This window comes from Cucumis sativus, chromosome 4, assembly GCF_000004075.3.
Source record: "Cucumis sativus cultivar 9930 chromosome 4, Cucumber_9930_V3, whole genome shotgun sequence".
NCBI lineage: Eukaryota > Viridiplantae > Streptophyta > Magnoliopsida > Cucurbitales > Cucurbitaceae > Cucumis > Cucumis sativus.
In genome coordinates, this window is record NC_026658.2 from 23363318 (window position 1) to 23389761 (window position 26444).

General features: G+C 31.8%; 3 protein-coding genes across 3 annotated transcripts; all 3 read right to left on the minus strand.

The window, feature by feature from the left end:
* Positions 1-240: 240 nt before the first annotated feature.
* On the minus strand, positions 241-4922 carry LOC101202933. The gene is made up of 8 exons (XM_004146041.3): positions 4638-4922; positions 3839-3894; positions 3627-3751; positions 3267-3426; positions 2425-2858; positions 1777-2256; positions 938-1040; positions 241-609 (listed from the first exon to the last, which is right to left on the minus strand). The coding sequence occupies exons 1-8, from the start codon at positions 4704-4706 to the stop codon at positions 474-476; spliced, it is 1563 nt and encodes a 520-aa protein (XP_004146089.1). The 5' UTR covers positions 4707-4922; the 3' UTR covers positions 241-473.
* A 537-nt stretch (positions 4923-5459) lies between these two features.
* Positions 5460-11206, minus strand: LOC101206873 (gamma-glutamyl hydrolase 2). The gene is made up of 10 exons (XM_004145974.3): positions 10623-11206; positions 10435-10521; positions 9475-9564; positions 8903-8997; positions 8034-8094; positions 7191-7280; positions 7041-7103; positions 6503-6591; positions 5824-5916; positions 5460-5720 (listed from the first exon to the last, which is right to left on the minus strand). The coding sequence occupies exons 1-10, from the start codon at positions 11046-11048 to the stop codon at positions 5687-5689; spliced, it is 1128 nt and encodes a 375-aa protein (XP_004146022.1). The 5' UTR covers positions 11049-11206; the 3' UTR covers positions 5460-5686.
* Positions 11207-17324: 6118 nt separating this feature from the next.
* Positions 17325-20638, minus strand: LOC101219276 (gamma-glutamyl hydrolase 2). Its single transcript, XM_011655737.2, has 10 exons — positions 20218-20638; positions 19670-19756; positions 19491-19580; positions 19193-19287; positions 18894-18954; positions 18366-18455; positions 18070-18132; positions 17872-17960; positions 17625-17717; positions 17325-17513 (listed from the first exon to the last, which is right to left on the minus strand). Exons 1-10 carry the CDS (start codon positions 20581-20583, stop codon positions 17480-17482), a joined length of 1068 nt encoding a protein of 355 aa, XP_011654039.1. The 5' UTR covers positions 20584-20638; the 3' UTR covers positions 17325-17479.
* Positions 20639-26444: the final 5806 nt, after the last annotated feature.

Below are 26444 nucleotides of genomic sequence, written 5' to 3' on the forward strand. Positions count from 1 at the left end.
TTTCAATAGATGTGCCACAGTTATTAAAGAAACTGGCATTGATTAAAACACCATTTTACTTGCATAATTTTAAACAAAAGAATGAAAGTATGTTAATGCAAGGATTAAAACACCATTCTAAAACTCAATGATTTGATCTCCCAATTGTTGGATTATATAAAAAAAGTATCCTCATCATGTAGATAGTCAATTCAAATGTATGATTCAAATCACGATCAGAACGAAGTATGAAATTCAAGCTGACCAAATTGACTTTAAGGTTGGCTTACTATTGCAGACAATTTCCTCGTGAGAGACCAACATCAATTCCTAGCTTTGCATTTATCAACCTGTTCTTCCCATTCCAACCGTTTCAACAACATATAAAAAAGAATTAAAGAAAGAAAGAAGAAAAAAAGGCGTCAAAAAGTCAAAAGTAGGATATTATAAAGATTACAAAGCTTTTTATTTACAAAGTTTGCTCCATCGGTTCTTCAAACCCTCTTGAAAAAAGAAAGAATGTTTCCCTGTTTGGGGCCAGCTGCATTTCCAGGTTTTTTGGCACCTGCTTTCACTGCTGGATTTGCACCACCATTGCCCAATGCCGGTGACTTCTTAGCCGCAGGAGGCCTGGATTTCCATACACAAAAACTTAAATCTTATTGAATGATGAGTTAAGAAAAGCTAATACAGAATACTTTAGGGACTAGAACAGATCACAGTAATCACGTTTTTGTGTGTGTGTTTGTTATTTAACTAAGAGTTTTAATCATGATATGGTTGGTGGCAGTTACAAGGCCTAGGAAATACAAGGCTTCTCAATTTGCACATCGGTTCTGTTTTATAAGTATGAAGGCTGTGTATATCAAATCCGCAAAACGGGATATGGTGGATAGTATAATGAATGGAAGAAAAGCAGTTGATAACTTATATCGAAAGATATAATATTAGAAGTAACCTGTTCGTAGTAGTCTCTACTGCTTTTTGATCAGATATCTTTGCTGAAGAGACATCATCCTTCTTTTGTTTCTGCTCTTCACCCTCCCAAACCACCTCATTTACTAGTAAAATTAAAAATGGAATTGGTTAACTCACAACGCAAACATATTAAAGAGATGGATTAATTTTACTACAGTATCATGGATGAACCAAAAGAAACCTCTTTTAAAGTTATCAAGTTCTGTTGGCTAAAATTTCTAATTGCACGCGCAAATAGTAGGTAAAAACCAAAACCTAAATGCATAAAAAAAACATTTCTTATTCCCAACATGCAAATAATACTTTCTATTGCTTCTTCAAATGCAACATTTCAGCATGTAAAAATGGAAACTATCTACCCTTCCAAAAAAATAGAAAAAACAAACAAACAAACATCAAACCGTTAGCTGGCCATGTATAACTAAAAAATTATATCTCCATTTTCCAGGTGAACGAAGCAAGTTCGAAAATAGCCAGTAGAATCAATTAGGTTAAAATAATATTTAGGTACACCCAACATATCTTTAAAATATTTGAAGTTTCGACTCACGAAATAATAATTTTCAGTAGAAAAGGTGTCGTACGAATAATGTTTGGCAAATTTTTAGGTAAAAGGCTTAGGGGACTAAATATTCTTAGCAAAATTTAAACATAGATAAACTTTGGGGACTAATTTTGAGGTGGACAGAAAGTTCAAGGGTCAAATTTGGACATTTAGAAATAGAGGAGACGCAAAATGATATTTTAGCCAAATAGATTTCATCAAACCAAGAAATGTAAAGAAGACAGCTTAATGTGAAACAGGTTGTGAAGGTATACCTTCTCTCCCACGATCATCAATTCTTGTCCTCAATACTTTTCTCCTCTTGGGTGAAGCCGGAGTAGCATCGACCGGATTTTCTACCTTAATAGAGTCATTTTCATGGGCACAAACTTCATTTTTCTCAGTGGAGCAATTATGTTGTTTTTCTTCTACTAAAGATTGCTCTAGTTCACTTGTCTTTTCCTCCTTGATTTTCAGCTTTCCATTTAGTTGTTCGTCATTGTTCAAATGAGCTTTCCCTTTAGGCAGTTCTGTGTGTTGCTTCAGATCTAGACATGATTGATCCTTTGGGTTTTCAGGTGATGCCAAACTGACTGCATCTTCAAATTCTTCATCATCTGAGAAATCAAAAACAACCCTCCTTTTTCTTCCGCTTTCATTCGAACTTCTTTTGATATTTACATCTTGCTCATCGTCATCACTGTTTTCAATCTGGAGTGCTTCATGAGCGCAAATTTGTGCCTCTGCACTAGATACTGCAACAGAAACCCAAGGTTAGAAAGGAAAGGTCAGTACTGTATACAGAGCTTACTTCCAGTTCCAATCTTTTCTGTCAATGCATTAAGAATGTCATTCTAAATTAACATATTTCATAATCAGTCCTCAAGAAATTTGAATGAAATCAACCAGGAGGCATAACCAACCAGTAGGATTTGCTGCAGTAGCACGATTTGCATCTGCATGATCGTCACCAAGCTTAGACTTGGTAGGGACACGTCCCCATAAATTTGCTAATGAGCTTCCAGTACTGGAACAGGTTTTATCACCTTGACCTTTCTTCTTATTAGTAGGTAAGGAAGCAACTTTTTCTTTTACTGCAATAGGCTTGGAGGCTTGATGGTCTGTACGGTTGCCTTCACTTTTGACTTCTTTGACAACAGTGGAACTTTGTAGGCCAACATTAGGACTAACTTTTGGCATTTCACTTTTTTGAGGTTGTAGAACAGTAGTATTTTGATAACTTGTCATCTTTTTGCTCGATTCTAAATCTACTGCACTTTTTGGCTGAGAAGCTGCAACGCTTGCAGGTATCTCATCAACATTGCGCTTGACGTAGGAATTGGAAATCCCACAGAACCTAAAATAGAACCACAGGAAAAGAAGCAAATGAGTTCCCAATGCTATTGCACTGGAGAAAATAAAAAGCCAAACAAGAATCTGGCAAATGAACTAGTATTAATTGAATAGTAGCACAAATCATAGCTGCAAAGAGAGAAAGAAAAAAACATTAGTATTACGTCATGAGAAAGTGTATTGCTACATCTTGTACTAAGTTCAATACTATGGATTTCGTCAGGAGGTTTATGTGAGCTGCTGTGTAGTCTCTACTCTATAAGGATCCAGATCATTCAATCTCTACTGAGAAAAATAAATTCTGCCCTTGCAAACTCATACCCATCACGAAGAAATGCTTACAATAAAAACACAAAACAAAATGATAATAAACCATCCAAGTGCAAAATTTAACTGGCCAAATGCACAAAACCTGTTATCTCGCAAACAGTTGTCAGCAGTGAAGGGCTGCTTGAAGAGCTCTTCTGCCTGAACAAATTCAGCATTCCAAAGTGCAGCTGGATCCTTTGGAATGGAAGCTTGAACACTATAAACTTGAATAGAGCAGGTGCCATCAAAATCTTGCTTTGCTTCTGGTCAAAAGTTAAAAGAAAAAATAGAAGCCGCTAAGTCTCTTGAGTACAGTTATTATTCATTGAATAACAAGATGGAGATATGAGTTCTCAAGAATGGTATGATAAACACTACACCGAGTATTATCCAAATTCTTTTATCAATAAAACAGAGAAACATCATGGCATGTGGAAAAACAAGAATCAAATTAGAAGCTAACCAGGAAGTTTTGAGCCAGAAACCAGCCTAATATGGTAACTTGGAGGATCCTTCTTCAACCATCCGGATAAGGCATAGACCACTTGTAATCCACTTTCATGTTTTTCAACAAATTCTTGAAGCAACCTACATAACAACTTTACATTAAAAACATTGAACGGCGACCAACTAGTCATGAGCAATTTTTCTATGTCAACTTGCCATGTTCCTAACCTCTTGGCAGTATCTGAAGATATCAAATAACTTCGACTCAGCCACTTGTAGGAAACCTGAAAAATGTTGAACAAAATTAGCAGGTGTTGGATTGCTAAAATTTAAATCTATTACTGATTCTAAATTACAATTTTTGAAAATGGAAGCCAAAGAAAAGTACATAAAAACAAGGGAAATGAACAATGATCAAATAAAACTGATGCAAAACTCCTTAGTTAGCTTTGGCCTAGTCATTCCTTGGAAGCAAAACCTGAATAGATCATTTGACCCTGAATAACTTGGCATCTTTAAATATTTACGTTATAGATGGTTGTGAGAAGGACGAACGAGGCAGCCACTCATGCAGACTGATTGAAACCATAAAATAAATAAATAAATAAAACCCAAAAAAATCTTCCTTTTCCCCAAGTACGATCGTCAGTACCCAAAAACATACAATACAGAAAATTCAGCTAAGATAACTAACAACATTTTCGGTGATAAGCCTCCACCTACAAACAATAACAAAGGGCAACATCTGACAATGAGAGAACAAATTACAGTTTTCTTAAAAACACTACACGAGAGACATAAACTAATTTTCCAGAGAAACATAAGTCGTTCAAAACTATAAACAACTCGGCAGCAAAACTAGGGCTAAAGCGCCACTAACCCATTCCCGATAAGTACCTCAATCGACTTTAACTAAACATTTCTAAGAAAGTAATTCACAAAATTAGAGTAATAGAGGGGCTCTAGATTGAAACATGATACAAAATAGTGACGAATGAGGAAAACAGAAATGGAAGGAGGTGGTTACCACTTGAAGCTTATCGGCGACGAGGGATTCAATGTCTTGGAGAATACCTAGGGTTTCGATTTCAGCCATTTGTGTTGAGATCGGAAGACGACGGAGAACAAAGGGGGAAGATGAAGCGCGAGATAGAGCGAGGAATATCAACGATTTTCCCTCCTCGGCTGCTCACTCTTTCCCGCCATTTCCAATACATTTATATGAAAGAATAAAACAAATTCCTCAACTCTTTTTCTCCCAATTTCAATTTTCTTTTCCTTAGAAAGTTAGATAAGTTCTCTTGGATCACAAAATCAAACTTCTAATTCTAATTCATATATTTATTGACTAAAAAAACTATAGTTTTCTCGTTCAATTCAACTCATTAACCAATCTCCTTCGACAGTAGTATCTACTTTTCTTTAGATTTCAAAACGTCTAATGTCAATTTGGTCCTTAAATTACTATAAGTTACGATTTCATTCGTAATTAACTAATGGTCTTTCTTTTCTGTTAATTTAAAAAAAAGATTATAAGATAGCTTATTAAAAATGTTTTACCAATAAAAAGTAACTAGTAGAAAATCAAATACTAAAGACTAGCAAAAATAAAACTTTGAATCCTATGGTTATCTAAAGATTAAACTCAAATCACACCGACAAAATGTAACAGTTTGAAACAAGTATACCAAATAAAAACCAAATTCAAAATTTAAAGTACCTCGATACCAACAAAACTAAAAAACCAACACAATTTATTTATTTATTTTTATTAATTGCTTTAATTTTCCTTTTAATTTTAGAAAATAAGCTAACTATTAAACTATTTTCAAATTGACATAAAAGAAGCTTAAATAAAAGACGACTAGCACATTTGTATTATTAATGCTATTTGAGCCAGTCTCAACAATTATTCAAAGAGTAGAAACTAAGATGGTGGGATACATTCTAGAAGTTACATATGGTCAATTTTCTAATTTTCTCTCCATCGAAAATAATGACTTATTAGTGTAATAGTACAACAATTCAATTCCACGAGATGGCAGTTGTGTATTGGATCATGTAACCAAAGATTTTCTATGCGAATATGTAAACTTCATCAAATCCCTTCCTACATTTTGCACATTAAGACGAAAAAAAGAGAAAGTTAGTAATCAAGTGATTAAAGGAAATAATAACATTAAGGTAAGATCTTATGAATAATTTGGAGTTACCCAGCCTTGCCGCCAAAAGTTGGGCTATAGTTGTAGATGAGATTTTCAATGACCTTTTGTGCAGGTGGTTTGTTCAATGATTTCCTGGCCTCACTATAGACACAAACATTGAAGCACTTAAAAGCAAGCTCAAGAAGCAATAACCCGCAATCCCGATTAAATTAGTAGATAAAACACCGATTATAATTACAGAGATTGATGGTCTGACTTCCTATACCACAATTGTTGAACTAAAAATCTCCACACGTAACAATCTACACTATGATTCTAATTACATGCTCATGCAAAATGGCAAAAAGACAAAAGTTTCAATCGATAGGAGAAACAAAAATTAATCTCGAAGATGAAGACAAAATACAGCCTAAAGGTCAGGGACCAAATACTCCACAAAAATGGAACATAAAATATTTAGGTCCAATTTGGTAACGGTTTTGTTTTTTAAAATTAGGCCTATTTTCTCTCCATATCTTACAATAATTTTGTATCATTTTTAAATACAATGGTTGAATTCTTAGTTAAATTTTAAAAACAAAACAAAATTTTGAAAGCTACACTTTTTTGTTATCAAATTTTGACATTGTTTTTTAAACTATTTCGTAGAGAAAAGATAGGGTTTATAGATTTAATTTCCAAAAACAAAAATGGTTACAGCAAACAAAATTTAGATATATGCTCTAACCTGACTAAGTAGTTGGCAACATGTTGTGTCACTTCAACCGCATGCTCTGTGTGCGGAATCACGGAGTAGCCCCACTCAAATGCGTTTTTCTGCAATGCAAGTATGTAATTTCAGGCGCTTGATTGATTTATACATCAACAAAGATCAAATGACAAGGTTATCAAACGCCAATGCATGTAGATTTCGCTATGGAAAGGCAGGGGATCCTACAAGTTTTTGTTATCACCTGTGCACAAGGTGGAGATTTTTTAATTTAATGTATCGATGAAAAGGCTAAATTACTTCTTTTGTTGAGGGGGAGAGTATTCCATTCATGTGGCAACTGGATGTTTAGCAATGATCCCTGTCTAGTCCACCTTGCCACACACCTCATGATTAATCACTTGCGCAACTACTTATAATATCTTTAAAGAGTTTTCTTCCATGGTTCCAGAGCCCTCAGTGTTGAATTTGATTACAATACAATCAAGTATATAATATACAAAATAAGCTACAGAAAGTTCCAATACTAGATGAAAGGAATAAAGTGAATAATAACCTCTGGATGCCATTGAAATGCAGTCACAGGATAATGCCAAGCTTGTACAGAGGAGACATAGACCTGTAATAACCATAAACATAGCTGTAGGTTCAACTAAAATGTAGAGGTAGAGGAGCAATTGAGAGAAACTTTACAGAACGTCAATACCTTATTGTCTTTGTCACTACTAGTTGTCAATATCTGAAAAAATTTGGTCAATTCTTCATTTTGTGCAAATGTCTCTGGCGAGATACCAAACTGTAAGGAAAACAAGACCAATATTGGTACACTGATCTACAATCTGAGTAACAAAGGCCAAATCTGAAGTCCTTAAACCCTACATTGCAATATGGTTCGTGAATACAAATTGCAGTTGAGCATGTATGCTTACAGAAACATAAAACTTGCCTTGGATATCAGAGTGAAATCTTAGAAAGTTGAGATGAACAAGACAAAGAAAACATTTTTCGGATGAAGAATTAAGCTGGATTCAAATTATTAATTCTTCTAAGGGACCGTGTTATTTAAATTTGAATCTAAACATTCACGATACGCAAAATTATTAACAATAGCAATAGGATTAACCTAAACCCTTGCAAGATTAACCAATTCGAAAATCTGAAATCTCAACTAGCGTCAAAAGAAGCCAAATTCCATGCAGAAGCAAATTGATTTAGATATTGACAATTCATGTTGATTCAAATGGAAAATTAAACCAGAAATCCCCTAAAACATGAATACACATTTCCCAGTACATCTATAAATTGAAGAAAATAAATAGTTCTTTTCAAATTTAAAATCATGAACAATTGAGTGATGTGTAAAAAGAAAGACCCAACATGAAAATAGCTTAGAGAATGAGACATTTGTACTACTCGCAGGAAGTGTAGGCCCAAACCCCTCCCACAATGTAATAATCTAAAAGATAAATAATGTTAAAGTTCCATGGCATGCATAAATTTATGCAGAGAAACTATTCATCTACCATCAATCAAACCAAAAAGAACTTACATAATGGTTTTGGAAAACAATACAATCTGTACTCAATTTCTCCAGTAAATAATGTGGAAATCTACAGATAAGATCACAAATTGTAAGCCTCAGGATAAGCAACCAGTAAATAATGTGGAAATCTACAGATAATATCAGAAATTGTAAGCCTCAGGATAAGCAACTAAACAGCCTTATAATAAATAGTAGTACTGATTATACAACTTCCTAAAAGAAAAATATTTACTGTCTAACAAAAACCTGATTTAAATTGATGGGTCTCAGAAAAGTTGGCAGTTGAGACAAACATTTAATAAACCCATAAATACATTTACAAAACATTGGATGCTGTTGGCAAATATGCAGGCATGATAAATGAATATTTAGGATAAAACCTTAACATTTAGCAATAATCAGTATTCTAAATGGTTATGGAAAACATTTTAGAGAAGGTATAAACAATCTGTTAATTTCTGAACTCCCAAGTGCGTGTTACAGAACCCTCCTTCCCAAGGATAAAATATTTCATAACAATAACACAACCTGCAAAGAATATTGCATACTGGTAAAGTAACATTGGCTGAGTAGGTGAGCATCGCTACCATGCCTTGTCTACATTATAGATTTAAACTACGACTCACCGACTCCAACTTTGAGATACATTTGGCGATGTAAGTATGAAAGATGTGCAACTCTAAGCAGGCAAGCAAACCTTGAAGAAAATAATACATGACCAACAAACTGAACAGTTCAAATGCTATCTAGTTTCCAGATGGTAGCTGCCTTACAACTGTACAATTGGTGAGGGAATGTACCTTGTATCTTGTCAGACTCAAAAGATTTGAAAATTTCTCTAATTGGAAGAAACAACCACGAATGGTGATACATACCTTTGGAAGACTGTTCCTTGAATATTTACATTGTCCACAAATTGAAGTGTGGATGCCATATACGATGCATTAAATGGTTCAAGAATGTTCCTATTCTGTAAATTAACAAGATACGAACTTTAGGTGCAAAATATTTACTCAATTTTAATGGTAACTAAAAGCAATTTTGGTTGAAAATGATTTTATTCTCCACCAAACAACTAAGGGATCCAAAAGAAGGATTGCAGAATCCTTCAGTCATTGACAGGAAATGCAAAGAGGGGAAACACTATTCTGTCCCTATGTCCCATCCATCATTTAGTTCTCGAGATCATTTGTATTTTCTTTTTTAATTAGAGTTGCATCCATGAAACACTCCTCTTGCAGGAAGTCGAGCTAATCGAAACTGTGCATGACATAGGAACTACTGTACTAAATATGGTAGAATTTAAAAATAATCAATTTTTACCAATAAAGCAGTGGATGCATATAACAAATGGTCAAAGAAATATTGTAATTGCTTAAATACATGAGGATAGTTTTTGCCCCGTCAGTGATCACTACCACAAAATTTGAAGAGATGAATGGATAACCTTGCTGATGATCATGCTTAAGATTTCAAAACCCAAGCAAACGCCATATAAAGGGAAACGATCTCCAGCATCATTCCTCTCCAAAATTTTCTACAAAAACAGAACAATAAGTTATCAAAACAATTTTCAACTTCGGCTCAAAGCAGTGCATCATTAGTAGTATAGTTGTCCTAGGAGTAAATCACTTCCGAAACACTAGATTCCCAGATTAAAGATGTCTGCACCAGAGCTTGAATTTTTTACTTTGGACTTTGCATAATTAATTATCATTAGGAAAAAAGGGCTTCAATAATTAAAAGGTTAAATTATAAGAAGTACCACAAACTTTTTCCTTTGTTTCAAAAAAGATCCATATACTTCCTAAGGTTGCAATATTACTCTTGACCTTCCACCATAAACATTAAAACTACCTTTGATATATAAATCTTTTAGAACTATGAATGGAAATTGTGATCTAAAATTGTGTTATCGTGACTTACATCGAAAATTTGGATGGTCACGCATTTTCAGGTTGCCACCATCCCGTTCCAAACCCCATTTTATGTCTAAGATTCTAAATGATTTTACTCCATCTTAGTTTATAAAGTTAATGGAAGTTCAACAGTAATATTGACTTTCAAAAGTATAGGTGTACCTTTGGAACAAGGGTATTTTGCATAATTTAGCCTAATCAAAATTAAAAGTCTAACATAAGCGCACTCACTCGGATAGCGAACAGGGCATATAGTTGATTCATGCCTAGTTTCCATGGGCTGATTATTAGTCATAAAACTCAGAGCAATTAAGATATAAGTAATTATACTTTTAGATAGAAGGCTTGAATCAATACTCCTACTATTATCCTGCTATCTTAAAAAGGAAACTTATGTTCATCCGAGATACTGATTATGTTGTGATATGCAAGAGCTTTTAATGGAAAAACGCTATTAACAGTATAATTATCTTTGAGGACGGGAAAACCTCAAAAATCTTCTGAGCAACGGAATAGTATAGACCCTCTTTAGCCCATCCTCCTGTGAAGAGCACTCCATTCACCAAACTAAGCTTCTGCAACAATTCCATAAGTACTTTAATTAAGCTCGATCATCCATCCCCTATAAAAAATCGAAAAAACAAAAGTTACAAAGTTCTTAACCCTTTTTCAATACCTCGAAAATAACCTCAAGCGGCTCGGTATATATAAGCGGAATAACTCTTGCTCCAGCCGATTCGACAAACTTGACATACGAAGCAGCTATATAAGACGCATTCGTCGCGTTGCTTAATCTGCCGGAAGCACCATCGCCAGGGTGGCTAAGGATTCCGATCACCGGCCGGTAATTCAACCTCGGATCCATTGCTGTACAAGAAGGCGACGAGTCAAGGACAGATTGAGACGGGAGGAGGATGTTGGGGTAGGGATGAACTGCGCGAACGAGGCTAAATTCGAGTGATATTATGAATAGGAAGAAAAGCCATGTGTATTTGAAGAGGGAAACAGAAGACGGAGAAAAAGGGGAAGGAGAAGAGAAGTGGAAGCGGCGGTTGGGGTGTTCAGAAATGGTGGGCTTGAAGCCAACCACTTTTTTGAACATTATGAAGGGAGTTGTTCAAGTAAAGTGTGAGAGCGAGGAAGTGGGAGTAAAGGACAGAGAGAAGGAGAGGATGAAGAATGCCATTGATGAATTCATGAAAGCTTATTATATTGGTGAAGTGTTGAAGATGATGACTCTGATCAGTGAAAGCGAAAAACGTTCTCTCTCTCTCATTGGTTCGTAATATTTAATGGATTTTTTGTTTTTAAAAATGTAATTTTGTTCATTTTCGTGCACGTTTTTATTTATTAAAATACAAACTTCACTCTCTAAATTATCAAATTTGTAACATTTTGTCTAAGGGTTCAAAATTTGATAATTAAATTGTTACACATCAAACTTTATAAACGAAATCGTTACAAGATATAAAATTAAAAAGCTTATTTGGTTACCCATCAAAATTCAAAAAACTAAATTATTATTTTTATAAAAGTTAAAGAATTAATCAAAATTCAAAAAACTAAATTATTATTTTTATAAAAGTTAAGTTTTTAACTTTTTCTTTTATCTTTTATAATTTTGATAACATCCTATAAAGTAAAAAAAAATCTATATTATTGAACTTTATCTTTAAAGTTAATTAATTTTTAATATTTATAGGTAGCTTACTAATTACTCTATTTCTAAATCTTATTTAGACCCGTGGAGGAATGATTATCTTATAAATTATTAATTTTTAAAACTTGTGACTTATAAATTATTTTGATTTAACTATAAATTTTTTTATCAATACAAATTTTCTAGATCCACCGCTAATCTATATTTGTACGAACTATTTAGATAGTTATATATATATATACACAAAAATGATGTTTCAAGTAAATTATAATTCTCTACTACTCATATACAATTTTTGAAGTTTTAACTCATTTTAAATATAAATTCATTTTAGCTGAATATTTTGATCTTACCACAAACTTTTATATAGAAAAAGAAAAGGTGACAACATTTTTTAACTTTTTAGTAGATATTTTGTTTATTCTTTCTTTTTTTATTCAATTAACCAATTATCATGTTAGGAATTTCAAAATAAAATTAAAGTTAAAAATGAAATGGTAGAATCTCACTTTCCATTGGGACCGATGCTATCCGTTCGAAACTTGAGAAAATATATAAGAAAAACAAAATACCAAAATAACTAACTTTAAATAACAAATTTTTTAAATATTTATAAATATAATAAAATATCATCAATTTTTTTTAACATGAACTAAACGAGTATATTTTGTTTATTGAAGTTTGAATACTAAATGGTTACGTTTTATAAGATGGATGGAAATTGAACCTCTCATCTCAATGTTGTATCAATTACTATCAAGCTAGGTTAATTTTTCAAGTCTAAAAATGATGTTATTTTCATTGTATTGATTGTCTTGGATTCGATGGAGTATTTGTTGTGGTCCTTTACCGTCTTGTCTACCATGCCTAATTATTTTTGTAGCCTCACAATTAGAAGACGTGCTTTAGTTTTTTTGCAAACTAAAAACATGCTTTAATACTAACTACTGTAAACCATTCTTATATTTATGTAGCAAACAAATAATAAAATGAACAATTTTAGTATAAACTCGAGCCTACTAAACTAAAGTCATATATTAGCAAAATTATTGTATTATCCAAACTAAAATGAAATTAAGTAAATATAGTTATACGACACCTTGCTTTAAAATCATATTAAAATTTAAGAGAAAACATATATATATATATATATATATATATTGATAGAAACTAATTCATGCACAGCGGAAAAAGAATCGAATTTCTACCCTATATTGCCACAATTAACCTCTAAACCATAAACTAATCAAATTAGGGTTTTAAGAAGTATTACCTTTGAAGCTTTCAAAAGGTTTGATGTCTTCTTACCAATTCTACCCGAGACCACCACTAGTACTCAACTGCTATCCTCTAGACAAAGAACCGGGTTGTGGGACCCAATTTTGGTGTAGAAAGTAATGGAGATAAAATGAGATTGGAAGCTTTCTTTTTTCTTTTGTTGAGATTATGAAAATGATAAAAGAGGCAAAAGTCCTTCAACATTTGAAAACATCTCTATTTATAGCCTAATTACATGCAAAAATGCATGCAATTCAATTGCCAAATCTCAACACCTAATATTCCACTAACAATTAGTGGAACTTAGTGGGCTAGGTGTCTATATCTCATATAGCCACATATCCCACTAAGAGTTAGTGGGATTATCCAACAAAATGTTGGATTTTCCCACTAACTTAGTCCAAGGGTAAAATGGTCATTAGATTTTTCTAGTCAAAAGTCAAACTTTGACTTTTCTAAGTCAAAAGTCAATATTTTGACTTTTTACCATTTTGTCCGTCTTGACTAATTCCAACCTCCCGAGCATGAATCCGCATTCATTTTTCCAAAATTCAAATCACATTTGAATATAAGGCCGGTCAAAGTTTGACTTTTCAAAGTCAAAAGTCAACATTTTGACTTTTTACTATTTTTGACCAATTCCGAGCTTCTTAGTATGAATCCGCATTCATACTTATAGTATGTAAAACATAAAGCTCTATTTCTAATTAGAAGACCGACGACTATATCACTATATTTGTCGGTTTCCCTTTCTTCTCCCAATTCGAACAATTCGACTTATTTCATCACACTGTTCTAAGTTTAATCCATATGAGCTAGCAGAGGAACCTAATGGACCTATAGATCATGGGCTCCAACGATTCAAGATTAACTAGCTAAACTCTTTTAAACCGAGTTAATCAACATTCGTTAACTAACGGGTCATTCCACTAAAGTCCCGTAGTTGCACTCCCCTCACTATAGATATATTTGTGTCCATTTGATAAAACCATAATCAGTAAGTTAATCCTTCACAGGTTGCTCGTAACCTTGGCTGGGTCAAAATACCGTTTTACCCCCAAGATTACATCTTGCTCCTTAAGTCCCACTAATCCACTATTGAACAATTGGTTTAAGGTTCAACCTATAAACTTAATCCCTCTCGGGCCAATGAGAGGGTGGGGCCCCTTGTTCAAGACTTGGATTCAGTGCTTAAGAGAGCAACCTATCTACTAACCCTAAAGCGGGTAGGAGTGAATTCCATCTTGTACCCTATGTTCCCAGCTATCCACCCGATCTTACCCCTGAAATGGGAGGCTTATTGGGCCAACGCTGATGAGCTGCCCTCACCTATGCAGATCTAAGGATAATCTCGTATGAACAGGAGTTCATAGTTAACTCAGGATTAAGACTAAGTTACCTAGGTCATCAATAATTGAGATAGTCAGTTTTAAACAGTAAACGGTGTTATAACGTAAAAATGACTAATTCATGGTTCAGTCTTATGTAAACATTTTACATAGGATGCCCCCACTTTCATGTCTCTACATGAACGATTAGGATCACCTCGTTTGTACTACAAAGTGGGCCGCATCCATAGTTTCTCTAAATAAGGCGCCCAACCTTTATTTCATATACTATAGACTATTTAGGCTATATACTCGAACTTGATCCACGTTTATGTTTACACATAAAGTTCAAGTTTATTCAAAAAATAGCCTTGGAACTTGATTTATTGGATTTAAGATTATAATATTTAATTTCTCAATAACAACTTTATTGAACAGAATATGATTTACAAACTACGAGTTTTAGGACAAAAAATTCCAACATATATATATATATATATATATATATATATATGTTTATTACGTTTATTGTCTTAAACTTTGGATTTAATTTGTATATTGTTTAGGAAAATTTTAGTTGCAATTAATATTTTAAAAATTGGTCTAAGTACTGTTATTGACTAAATGAAGTATATTTAGATTGGTAAATATGGAGTAAGTATCAATCACGAGGGATGGAAGAATAAAATTTTAATTTTTTTTGTTGTAATAACTAGTACAATCTAAATATGAAAATGGAGAAAATATAAAATTAAAATAAGAAAATAAGAAGAATCTCAAATTTGTATGCTTGCTTCAATTTTTTGAAATTTTGATTTCTTATGTGTTTCTTACAACTCCATCAACTGCCACTATTTATAGGTAGTTTGGTAAACATGGGATGGGTTACAATATAACCACTAATATTGAGTATTTTATAAATACACGACATGAGTGTTGATGATTAATGGAATGACTCATGATGGATACTGAGAGTCGGTTTGGTAATGTTCTCGTTTCCCGTTTTCTGTTTCTGTTTTCATGTTTTAAGAAACGGGGGTGTTTGGTAACTTTTTTTTGTTTCTTGAATTCAAAAAAAGTAGAAACGTTTCTCATTTTATAATGAATTATTAAAAACAAAAAAAAAGTAGTTTCTTCCGTTCCTGTTTCTCAATTATTTCTATTGTTTATTTTTTATTTTTTCTCAATTTTTTCTATTGGTTTCTTTTTCCTTTTACTCAAATCCTTTTTATTGATTTCCTTTTCTTTTATCTCAATTATTTTTGTTGGTTTCATTTTCCTTTTTATCAATTCTTTTTTTATTTCATTTTCATTTTCCATTTTTCTCTGGTGATTTTCTTTTTCTCCCTCTTATTTTCATCTTCTTTCCCAAATAACCACCCATCACGTGGTTTCCTTTTTCTTCCTCTTATCGTCTTCCTCTACACAACACCTTTCTCTTCGTTGGATATGAGTTTTCATTTTTCTCTTTGCATGAATTGTGTTTTCGCTGAATTTGTGGGTTTTTGCCGTGAATTTTTGTCTTCCTCTTTGTCGTGGGTTTCAGTCCTCTTCGTCGTGAGTTTTTGTCTTCCTCTCGCCAGCTGTGTTCTTCAGATCCCAATCTTCATCTTGTTCTTCATAAGATTACAAGAAAACTTTCCAATCTAGGTTCGATAATTTTAATTTTTTTGATCTAAAAAAAGAAGGAACAGAAAACCAGAAACATAGAATAAGAAACAGGGAACATGAACGTTACCAAAAGGACCCTAAGCTTATAAGTATCAGGACATATGGTTTGTTAGGTAATATTTATAATAATTTTGAAATTTTGGAAGTTTTGAAGGATATAAAAGAGGGATTAATTACTAAAATATTATTATTTCTAAAACTATTTATCAAAATACTGTGGTTTCAAAACTATTTACCAAAATGTTGTTACTTTTTTCTCTCTCCTCGGGAGTCCAATTCCTTCTTGTCAACCTCTTCTTGGGAGAGTTTTGCTTTTCTTTCTTTTCATATAAATTTCATTGTTTCTCTTTTTTTTTTCTTCAATCATTAGTATACATTTTTATCCCCATTCATTTTTCTTCTTTTTTTTCTTAAATATATTTTTCATATAATTTTTTTAAATCTTTTTCTTAAAGTTTTCATATGATTTTTAAGTTATTTTTTTCTATATTTAAATAATTGGTAAAATAAATTAACAAAGACAAGAAAATGTTAATATTTTTTTTTAATTTTCATTAAAATCTATTAGGATGCTCTAAACAAAATTAAAATTTCTTTTTAAAAAAATATCAAATTTCAAGAATGTATTTTTTGTATAATTTAAAAAACACAAATAATAATGTTAATAAATATTTTTTCTTAAAATTCAAAATTTTAAGAGTAGAAGAGTAGAATAATGGTATAGCTCGAAAAAATAAATACCTCATAAACGAATACAACAAATAATAATGTTAATAATTCTTATAGAATTTCGTTAAAATCGTTTGGTATTCTAAACCGTAACATATTGAAAATCTCCCCTTCTAAGTTTTTAAATTTTAATTACTAAACAAAATTTTAGTAATTAATCCATAAAAATAAAAGAGTATGCAAACAAAAAATGTGACATGATCCGTACATTGTTTTTATTTATCTTCATTGGGTTGCGTTATTGCTCTGTCGTTATTGTTCCTTTCTTTCTACAATCATTCCCCTTCCTCCATCCCTCTTTTATCTTTTTCTTTGCCTTCACAACATAAAATAAATATATTTTCAAATACATATACTAAACATTAACAATATCTTTATCTTTTATATCTTTGATATATTAAAAGGGACCATCTAACTTTTTACATTACTCATAACTTATATATCACCATCTTTTCATTAGCAAAAGTTATTTTAGAAGGTAGATTATAATTATGTAGGAGAGATTATATTTGGTTAAGAGGATTGAGTTGGTAAGTGTTATAAAAGAGAAATTGTGAGGGTTGACGTGAAATAATGAGATATAACATATTTATGTAAAAAAAATTTATTCACCCAACCCAACCTAATTCGGAGGCGAGATATCTCTCAAGACAAAAAACGATAGAAACATATGATAAGATTAGAAGGTAGGTGAGTGAGGTAGAAGTTAGAATAAAGAAAACAGTTTTGGAATTTCGCGTTTCTCATTTTATTTATAATTTAGATAGTGAAGTTAATTATTACAACATTACTCCTCATGAAGAAGACATAGATGGAAATTCCAAATGGTAAGAAAGAGAGGATGCAGTAAGGCAAGGCATTGCACATCTACTGAAAAAGATAAACTTGATCATATCCCTTCCTGCAGTCACAATAATTCACATACACATATTAACTTAAATTAACAAAAGCAACAAAATAATTTTAAGGAAAGAAAAGGCCGAGGGAAGGTTAATAAAGAAATGGTATTTACCCAGCCTTGCCATTGTAAATAGGGGTGTAATTGTAGATTAGTTTCTCAAGAACCTTTTCTTTTGGTGGTTGGTTTGTCGATCTCCTTGCCTCACTGCATTATTAGTTCAACCAACATACACCTGAGTACACTAATTATATATATAACCCTTCTTTTCTTTTCTTATCTTTATTATTATTAATATCAGTGATATATATATATATATATATGGCCTATTTTCAAATATATATATCAAAATAAATCTAACCTGACCAAGTGATGAGCTATATGGTGTGTCAATTCAATGGCATATTCTGTGTGTGGGATTGAAGAAATACCCCATTCATATGAGTTTTTCTGCAACATTATATTCATATATTTTGTTAAGTGTAAATATTAATAAACATATTTGTTAGAGTTGTTGTATCAATGGAGAAAAATTAGTATTATTTAAAAGACAAATTACCTCAGGATTCCATTGGAAGATAGTTATTGGATAGTTTCGAGCATTTGCAGTAGAAACATAGACCTAATTACAATGATACGACCACAAATAAATCAGTTTGAGTGTGTTCCAACTATATGAAGATTAGTTTTAATAGAGTTAATTTGTACTAAACATAAGTTTGATTGTTTCTAAAATCAATTAATTGTACCTAAATCTTTGTTTTTAGAATCACTACAAAAAAAACACTCTAAAACAGTTTAAATAAGTATGATTCAAGTGGCATGAAATTTATGAAATGATGTATGTTAAATTACCTTATTGTCTTTGTCAACACTAGTTGTCAAGATCTGAAAAAAGTCCGATAACCTTTCATCTTGTTCAAATGTTTCAGGTGAAATGCCATACTATATTCAACAAAATAATTAATAATTACCAAAATGTTATAGAAGTCATGATACAATATAATTAAAACGATGACTAAAAATAAAATAAAATGTAAAAGTACAGATCTCGTTGGTAACTATTTTGTTTTTGAATTAAAATTTAAGTTTACAAACACATTCCCACTTCCAAACAATTTTGGTGGGAGCTAAATTTTGAAAACAAAAAAATTTATGTTTTGGAAAGTTGTTTTTATTTTTAGAATTTGACCGAGAATTCAACCATTGTACTTAATAAATATGCAAATCATTGTAAGAGTATATGAAAAAAAAAAATAGACTAAAATTTTGAAGCAAAAAAATACAAACGAAATAGTTACCAAATAGGATCATACAAATATGAAAATTGGAAGACAAAAAAGAAAGCTCACAAAAGCAAAGAAAAAAGGGTTTGAAACTCACTCCATGGTCTTCCCATGTAATGCAATCTTCAGTGGCCCTTATTCGTAAGGAGAGTGGAACTCTACCAAAGAAATAACATATAGATCAAACTCCACATTGTTATTCATTAATCAGTACTGTAGGAAATATTGTATTTAATTGTGAATCTAAAATTTAAATATGTACAATATCAAATAATATCAATATCAAATATTAAGTGGGTAAGCATTGCTCAACTTATAACTTTAAATATGTACAATATCAATATCGAGATGATGAGACTATATATATGTTATTAAAAAATTCAATGGTAAATGTACCTTTCGAAGACAGTTCCTCTAATATTTGCGAAGTCGTTAAATTTCAAAGCAGATGGAAAGCGTGAGGCATTAAATGGTACTATAATGCCATATCTCTATAAAGAAAACAAAAATACATTATATATATGAAAAATACTAAGCATATTTCACAAATTTTGACTAAGTATACAGTTCATAGATCATAGAGAAATCTTGTCCTAAAACGAATAGGTACAGCTCAATTTGCATTAAGATGGGTAGGCACACTTTCGATTTTGAACTCAAAACTACCAAGTCATAATTAAAAGCAGTACATTACCTGGCTAACCATTGCGCTAATGATCTGAAAACCTAAGGAAATGCCATACAAAGGGACATGATCCCCATCCTCATTCCTACTCAATATTTGCTGCACCCAAAATTAAATAAAATTATCATTTAAAGGAAAATTTCAGATTCTATAAACAATAAAATATATATATTATATGAAGGATTTACCTTGAAAATTTTCTCAGCCACTGAATAATATAACCCATCTCTAACTCTCCCTCCTGTGAAGATCACTCCATTCACCAAACCCATTTTCTGCCAACCAAAAGAAATTTTGTTCTTAAAAGATCATATTATTAATTCATAATTAATCAAGTTTTAAATTTCTTCAACAGTATTGATTTCTTTTAAAAAAAAGTTGGAATAATTAAGGTAATATCTCCAACCTCTCTTCCACTTAATTATGCTTGGATTAGCTAATAATCATCGTTAAATTAGTTTAATTTTTTTCGATCTGCACGTTGTTGTCAATTCTTTGAAGGTTACTTGAAAGGTCTCGTATCCTATCAATGACGATGAATTGTCTTATTCATATATATATGGTACGTATGGTTTGTGTCCCAACAAAATTAGTCAAGATTTTGATGGATTTTAGTTCAACGAGGGATCTCTTATAGATAAATTTCCTTACAATGGTCAATGGTTTGATTTCATTTGGGTGAGATGACAGTGTAGTGGATATAATTCGTGTCAGCACAAAATCATTACTTTATTACCTCTTCGAGAACCTCAGGTGGGTCGTTATAGATAAGAGGAATAACTCTAGCACCGGCGGATTCGATGAACTTGACGTACGAGGCCGGAATGTAGGACGCATTGCTGGCATTAGTGTGCCTACCGGAGGCGCCATCACCAGGATGAGAAAGGATTCCGATCACCGGTCGGTAGTGGAGCAAGGGATTGACTTTGGTACAAGTACGCAATTGGAGGTTATCTGATCTCTCATTGTTCTGGAGTTCAGAAGGTAAGAAAATGTTGTTAGAGAGAGGATTGTGAGTGATGGCTTTAACGAGACCGATCTGGAAGAAGGAGAAGATTAAGAGGGAAATACAGAGGAGATGGGAGAGAGCTGAATTGAACATTGTGAAAAGAAACAATGAAGAGAATTAAAATAGATCAAGAAGAAGAAGATGATGAAATAAAGAAAGATATTGGTTGAATTTATAGACAGTTTTTCTTTTCGTTTTTGTAGATTTGTTTGATATTATTAGATTTATTTATCATCATTTTTCTTGGGCCTATGTCTTTTTTGAGAGAAACTTTCTATATATCAGAAACAAAATGCTTTGTGGATAGAACTCCGTTGCATGCAGTGTTGTTTTGAAAGCTAATTAAACACAAAATCCTAATTATGAATATTCTAAGTCAGGAGGGTTATTAGGATGGGTGCTGCTTTGGGAGCACCAAGGTCGAGTTCGGGTTGCTGCCTGCTCAAAGTTCATGAGATTAAGGTTCTTCAACCAATAGCTAATACTGTTGGTCTTGAAATGGAAAGGATTTTAACAATGGATAGGTGATGTAAATGTGTATCAGTTGATAAAAAATATGAAATAAGACTGAAATAGTTGATGAACTGTTGTCAATGAACTCACATAGAGTTTGAATTTATTTTCAAAAAGATTCAAACACATATTAAGAGGAAGTCGGATTTTATTCAAGTTTTTATTATAACTTAAAAGAGTTGTTTTAGTGATAAGTTGCTCACTTTCTAAACTTTAATAATATTTCTTATATGAGTTAAGAAGCTATCCGATCCTCCGGATGTAGATGATATTTACCAAACTGGGTTAACAAAGCTGTTATTTTGCTCTTCCTTAGTTATTCTTTTAGTTAGCTACTTTCCACATAGCTAAAAGATATAATTGATCGTCTCATTTATTTCAAAATACATTGAAAAAAAAAAAACTCATTTGTTTTTGTTTTCTAAAACAATTTTCGAATCATGAATCAAACAATAATATTTTGTTTATTTCGCGAGGTTTTTAATACAAGAATTGTGGAGATGAAGATAAAATCTCTCACTCCATATGTCATATCAATTATTACCGAACAACTAAGCTCATTTTCATCCTCAGAAACACAGATATTTTCATTGCTTTGATTGTCTTGGATTATTTGTTCGTCGTGGACCATTTTTTTGTTTCCTTACTGTATGATAAAAAACGTGCTTTAATACTAACGTACCTTCAGACCATTTTTATATTTATGTTGCAAACAAACAAACAAAATAATTTCTTTTAGTATAAACTTCATCGTACTAAACTAAAGTCATATGTTAGCAAAATCATTGTGTTAATTGAAAACTAAATATAGTTCTACGAATTTAACTTTATGTTTGCTTTAAAATCATGATGGATCTCAAATTAAAATTTAGGATCTAGAAACATATATAATATTATATTTCAACACATTACACTCGCTTATCCTAAAATTTGGATCCTAATTTATATATTGTCTCTAAACTTGAAACACACATCATATAATTACTATTGGTAAAGTACCACTATTGACTAAATGAAGTTATACTTAGATTGGTAAACATGGAGTAAGTATCAATTATGAGGGGATGAAGAATAATAAAATTTTAGTTTAGAAAAATTGAAAGTTTGTAAGGCTATAAGAACAATGTAACAAATTAAAATGTGACAGAATCCGTACCTTACTTTTATTTCTCCTTTTACTGTTTCTCTTCATTGCCTTCCATTATTGCTCTCTATCCTTCTTACGTTCCTCTCTTTCTTCAATCATTACCCTTACTAATTAAATTGAAGTTATTACTTAATAAAAACAACTTTACAACATACCAAAATCTACTTATTTAATAAAAACAAAATAAAGCAATTAAAGAAAAGACAATTAAGAGTTTTGCAAACTATCATATATATATATATATGTAGCATTATTTTTTTTTATAAAAAATGCAAATATAGCAAAATTTGTCAAAATCTATTAGTAAATGATAAAACTAATTGATCACAAGAGTCTATTAACAATACATTTTGTTATATTTATAATTTATTAAAAATGTTGATTATGTGGAAAACATTTTACTAAAACAGTTTATGGTTGTAAAAGAAATATAGCTAAATTTGTTAGTTTTAGCTTATTTGTTAACTAGAGTTTTAACTAAAGTCTTTGGAAAGACTATAAATACATATATCCTTTTGAAATTCATTAGAGAACTGAAATAACATCTTGCTCCTAAGCATAGTGGACGTAGCCACTTGCTAAATCACTTTAAAATCATGTGCTCATCTTCTCCTTCTTCCTCTCATCATCTGCTCTCATATCACCATCTTCTAAGATCAAAGGCCATTAGTAAAAACTCGAAAAACCAGAAAAAAAGAAAGAAAGAAGAAGAAAACTTGGAGAGCTTTTCTTAATCTTATGTAATACAAATTTACACACAAAAGGAAAAGAAAGGGGAAGGAAAAAGGAAAAGACAGTGGAGAAAGAGCCCACTGCGTTACATGCAAAGAGTTGTCTTCTTTGTGTCCATACACATGGCTGCCCCTACAAATTGGTATCAGGGTATGAGAAAGATTCAAGAAAGCTTCAAGAATCACATTCTTGATTCAAGAAACTCAATGATGGCAGTAGCAAGGTATGATATTGAAAAGTTTGATGGTAAGAGAGATTTTACCTTATGAAAAGCTAAGATCAAAGCTATAGTCGACCAACAAAAGGTTTGGGGGGGGGGGGGGGGGGGGGGGGGGGGGGAGGCTGAAGCTAATGTCAGGTTTTTTATGGTAATGTTTAGACCAAATTTGTCTCTTTTATATCAAGTTGTAGGTAACTATTATGTGCTCCATTGTCACTGCTTTTTGTTTGTATTGGGAGGAGGCTGGAATGAAGGGTTGAGGGGAGGGGGAGGGGGTGAAGACTAATACCAGATTTTTTATGGTACTGTTTATATTTTTGGTATAATGTATTTGGATTGTGTTTGTGTATTTGGTACATTATGTTATGGTATTGACTGAAGACATATGTTCTGTATATGCCATTTTCACTGCTTTTTTATTGTGTTGAGAGGGGGCTGGAACGAAGGGTTGGGAGGGGGGCTGAAAATTTTATCACAGAAGTTTGGACACTCTAGTTATTCTTCTATAATCTCAATATTGTTTTTTTTCAATCTTACATCAATGATAATGTTCCTTAATTGCCTTTAAATAGCTTCAAGTAGAACCTCCTCATAGGTAATGTTCTTTAATCATACTCTAAATAAGATTTTGTTTTCTTACTAGGTTTGGAAGAATCCATTTGGAGCATTGAAGCCAATATGGAGCAATTCGTTGACATAACATCTTTTGTATGGTTGGTAGCAAATTCTTGCTTCCAATGTATTGATTTTAGGTTTCTTGCTTCCAATGTCAATGTATATATTTTTTTCCTATGAAAAGTACATTTGAACTAAACAAATGGTTATTAGTCAATGGGTGTACGAATACTACAAAGTGTATCATTATGTATATATATATATTAAAGTGTTGACTTATTGTTTTCATATGGGTGTGATATATTATTGTTATTGTTATTGAAGTTGTTAGTGTAATAGTTCAGCGGCAAGAAAAACAGGAATTGAGGAATACACAATAGGGAAAAAATATCATAATATACAAATTTGTAACATTTTTTTTTCTGTCGTCAATACCGAAACAATGACAATTAAAATTTTATAAAAACTGTCACTATTGGTCTATCCATGACATGAAAAAAATGTCGTACTATATTAATTCGTGACATTTTCATAACTGTCGTCAATATCGAATCAATGACAATTATATTTTACAAAAAAATGTCACGATTGACATATTCTTGATAGTAAAACATGTCATAATATAAGAATTCGTGACATTTTTGTAACTGTCGTAAATGTGTAAATGGTGACAATTATTTGTTGTCATAAAAAATGACAGTTATTTGTTGTCATAAAATACTAATTAATTACATTTATTTTTTGTCATGAAAACACATATTGTGACAGTTTTTTGGAACTGTCATAGATGGATTTTTCACGACATGCGATATTATGACGGTAAATAACTGTCACGAATTTTTTCGCAACAGAAAATAACTGTCATCGTAGATCATTTTTCTTGTAGTGTATTTTCTAACATTTACTGATGATTACTCTAAAAAAAGTTGAGTTTATTTCTTAAAGTCTAAATACCAAACTCTAGGAAAATTTAAAGAATGGAAAACCATGGTAGAAAAACGAACTTCTAAACAAGTTAAATGTTTAAGAACTGATAATGGTTTAGAATTTTATAGTGAGGAATTTAATAACTTTTGTAAAGAACATGGAATAATGAGCCATAGGACTGTTAGATATACCCCTCAACAAAATGATGTTGCTGAATGGTTAAATAGAACCATAATGGATAGGGTTAGATGTCAAATGTCTAGTGGTTTAATTCTAGAAAATTTTTGGGTAGAATGTGTTTCCTATACTGTTTACACCCTTAATAGGTGCCCTCATCACTCCATAAACTTTCATACATCTGAACAAAAATGGTATAAACATCCTTCTAATTTACAAAACCTTAGAATATTTGGTTGTATAGGATTTTCCCATCAAAGTCAGAGAAAATTAAAACCTAAGAGCTATAAAATGTATGTTCCTAGGTTTTATAGAGGGAGTTAAGGTATAGAGGGAGTTAAGGGGTTTAAAATGTGACATCCTATAGAAAAAAGGTGTATAACTAGTAGAGATGTGGTTTTTAAGGAAAATACTATGTTTATGCTTGATAAACGTATTGAAACACTTGATTCAAGTTATAAGTCAAATGAGATTGAGGTGGAGCAACCACCAAACAATGAATCAAATAAACTTCCTAGTATCATTGAGGAAGAAAAAACAGAATCAATGATCACTTTGCCACTTACTCTAGAAGTTACTCAAGAAGAAGAAGGTTTATCAACCTATTCTTTGGCTAGAGATAGACAAAGAAGGACTACTATTGTTCCTCCTTCTAGATATAGTGAAGCAAATTTTGTAAATTTTGTCATAAATGATATGAATCATCTAAATGATAATGAACCAAAAACATTTGATGAGGCAGTGAGCTGCCCTAATGCTAGACATTGGATAAATGCCATGAATGATGAAATGGAATCTCTCACTATCATACATGGACTTTGGTGATGCTACCTAAAAATTGTACGACCATATCTTGCAAATGGATTTATAAACTTAAAGAAGGAGTTCCCGATCTTCAACATCCTAGATATAAAGCTAGGCTTGTAGCCAAAGGCTTTACACAAAGGGAGGGAATTGAATACAATAAAGTATTCTCACTGGTTGTTAAACAAACCTCCATAAGAATGGTTTTTTCATTAGTAGTTCAAGAAGAGATTTAGAACTTGAACAACTTGATGTTAAAACATTATTCCTACATGGTGATTTGAATGAAGACATATACATGAACCAACCACAAGGATACACTGAAAAAGGTAAAGAAGATCAGATATGTTATCTTAAAATGTTCATCTATGGTTTAAAATAATCACCAAGGTGTTGGTACAAAAGGTTTGATGATTTCATCTCTAAACTTGGTTTTAACAAGAGTTCTTATGACAATTGTGCATTTATAAATTCAAATTCTTACTCTTCTAAGGTTTACTTACTCTTGTATGTAGATGATATGCTACTTGCAAGTAAATCTAAAATTGACATTAAAAAGGTAAAGAGACCTTGAAGGAAGAATTTGATATAAAGGAACTTGAAGAATCTAAGAGAATTCTAGGCATTGACATTACAAGAGAAAGAACAAAGAGGATTATGACAATAGACCAAAGTAACTACTGCTATAAGGTACTTAAAAGATTTAATATGTTAGACGCTAAGCAAGTTGTAATTCCTATTGCACAACACTTCAAACTATTAGTTGCTAACTGTCCAAACCTAGAAGATGACAACCATGTTAAGTACATGGGGAACATT

Coding starts and splice junctions, on each gene's coding strand:
- LOC101219276 (XM_011655737.2), bottom strand. CDS start 20,583: ATGTTCAATTCAGCTCTCTCCCATCTCCTCTGTATTTCCCTCTTAATC. Junction 18,456..18,893: donor TTACATGGGAAGACCATGGA/GTGAGTTTCAAA, acceptor TGTTGAATATAG/TATGGCATTTCACCTGAAAC. Junction 17,718..17,871: donor ATAGCTCATCACTTGGTCAG/GTTAGATTTATT, acceptor CTAATAATGCAG/TGAGGCAAGGAGATCGACAA.
- LOC101202933 (XM_004146041.3), bottom strand. CDS start 4,706: ATGGCTGAAATCGAAACCCTAGGTATTCTCCAAGACATTGAATCCCTC. Junction 3,752..3,838: donor TCTTCAGATACTGCCAAGAG/GTTAGGAACATG, acceptor GTTGTTATGTAG/GTTGCTTCAAGAATTTGTTG. Junction 1,041..1,776: donor TGATGATCGTGGGAGAGAAG/GTATACCTTCAC, acceptor TAATTTTACTAG/TAAATGAGGTGGTTTGGGAG.
- LOC101206873 (XM_004145974.3), bottom strand. CDS start 11,048: ATGTTCAAAAAAGTGGTTGGCTTCAAGCCCACCATTTCTGAACACCCC. Junction 8,998..9,474: donor TAAGCATGATCATCAGCAAG/GTTATCCATTCA, acceptor GTTAATTTACAG/AATAGGAACATTCTTGAACC. Junction 7,104..7,190: donor GTAGTGACAAAGACAATAAG/GTATTGACGTTC, acceptor TGGTTATTACAG/GTCTATGTCTCCTCTGTACA.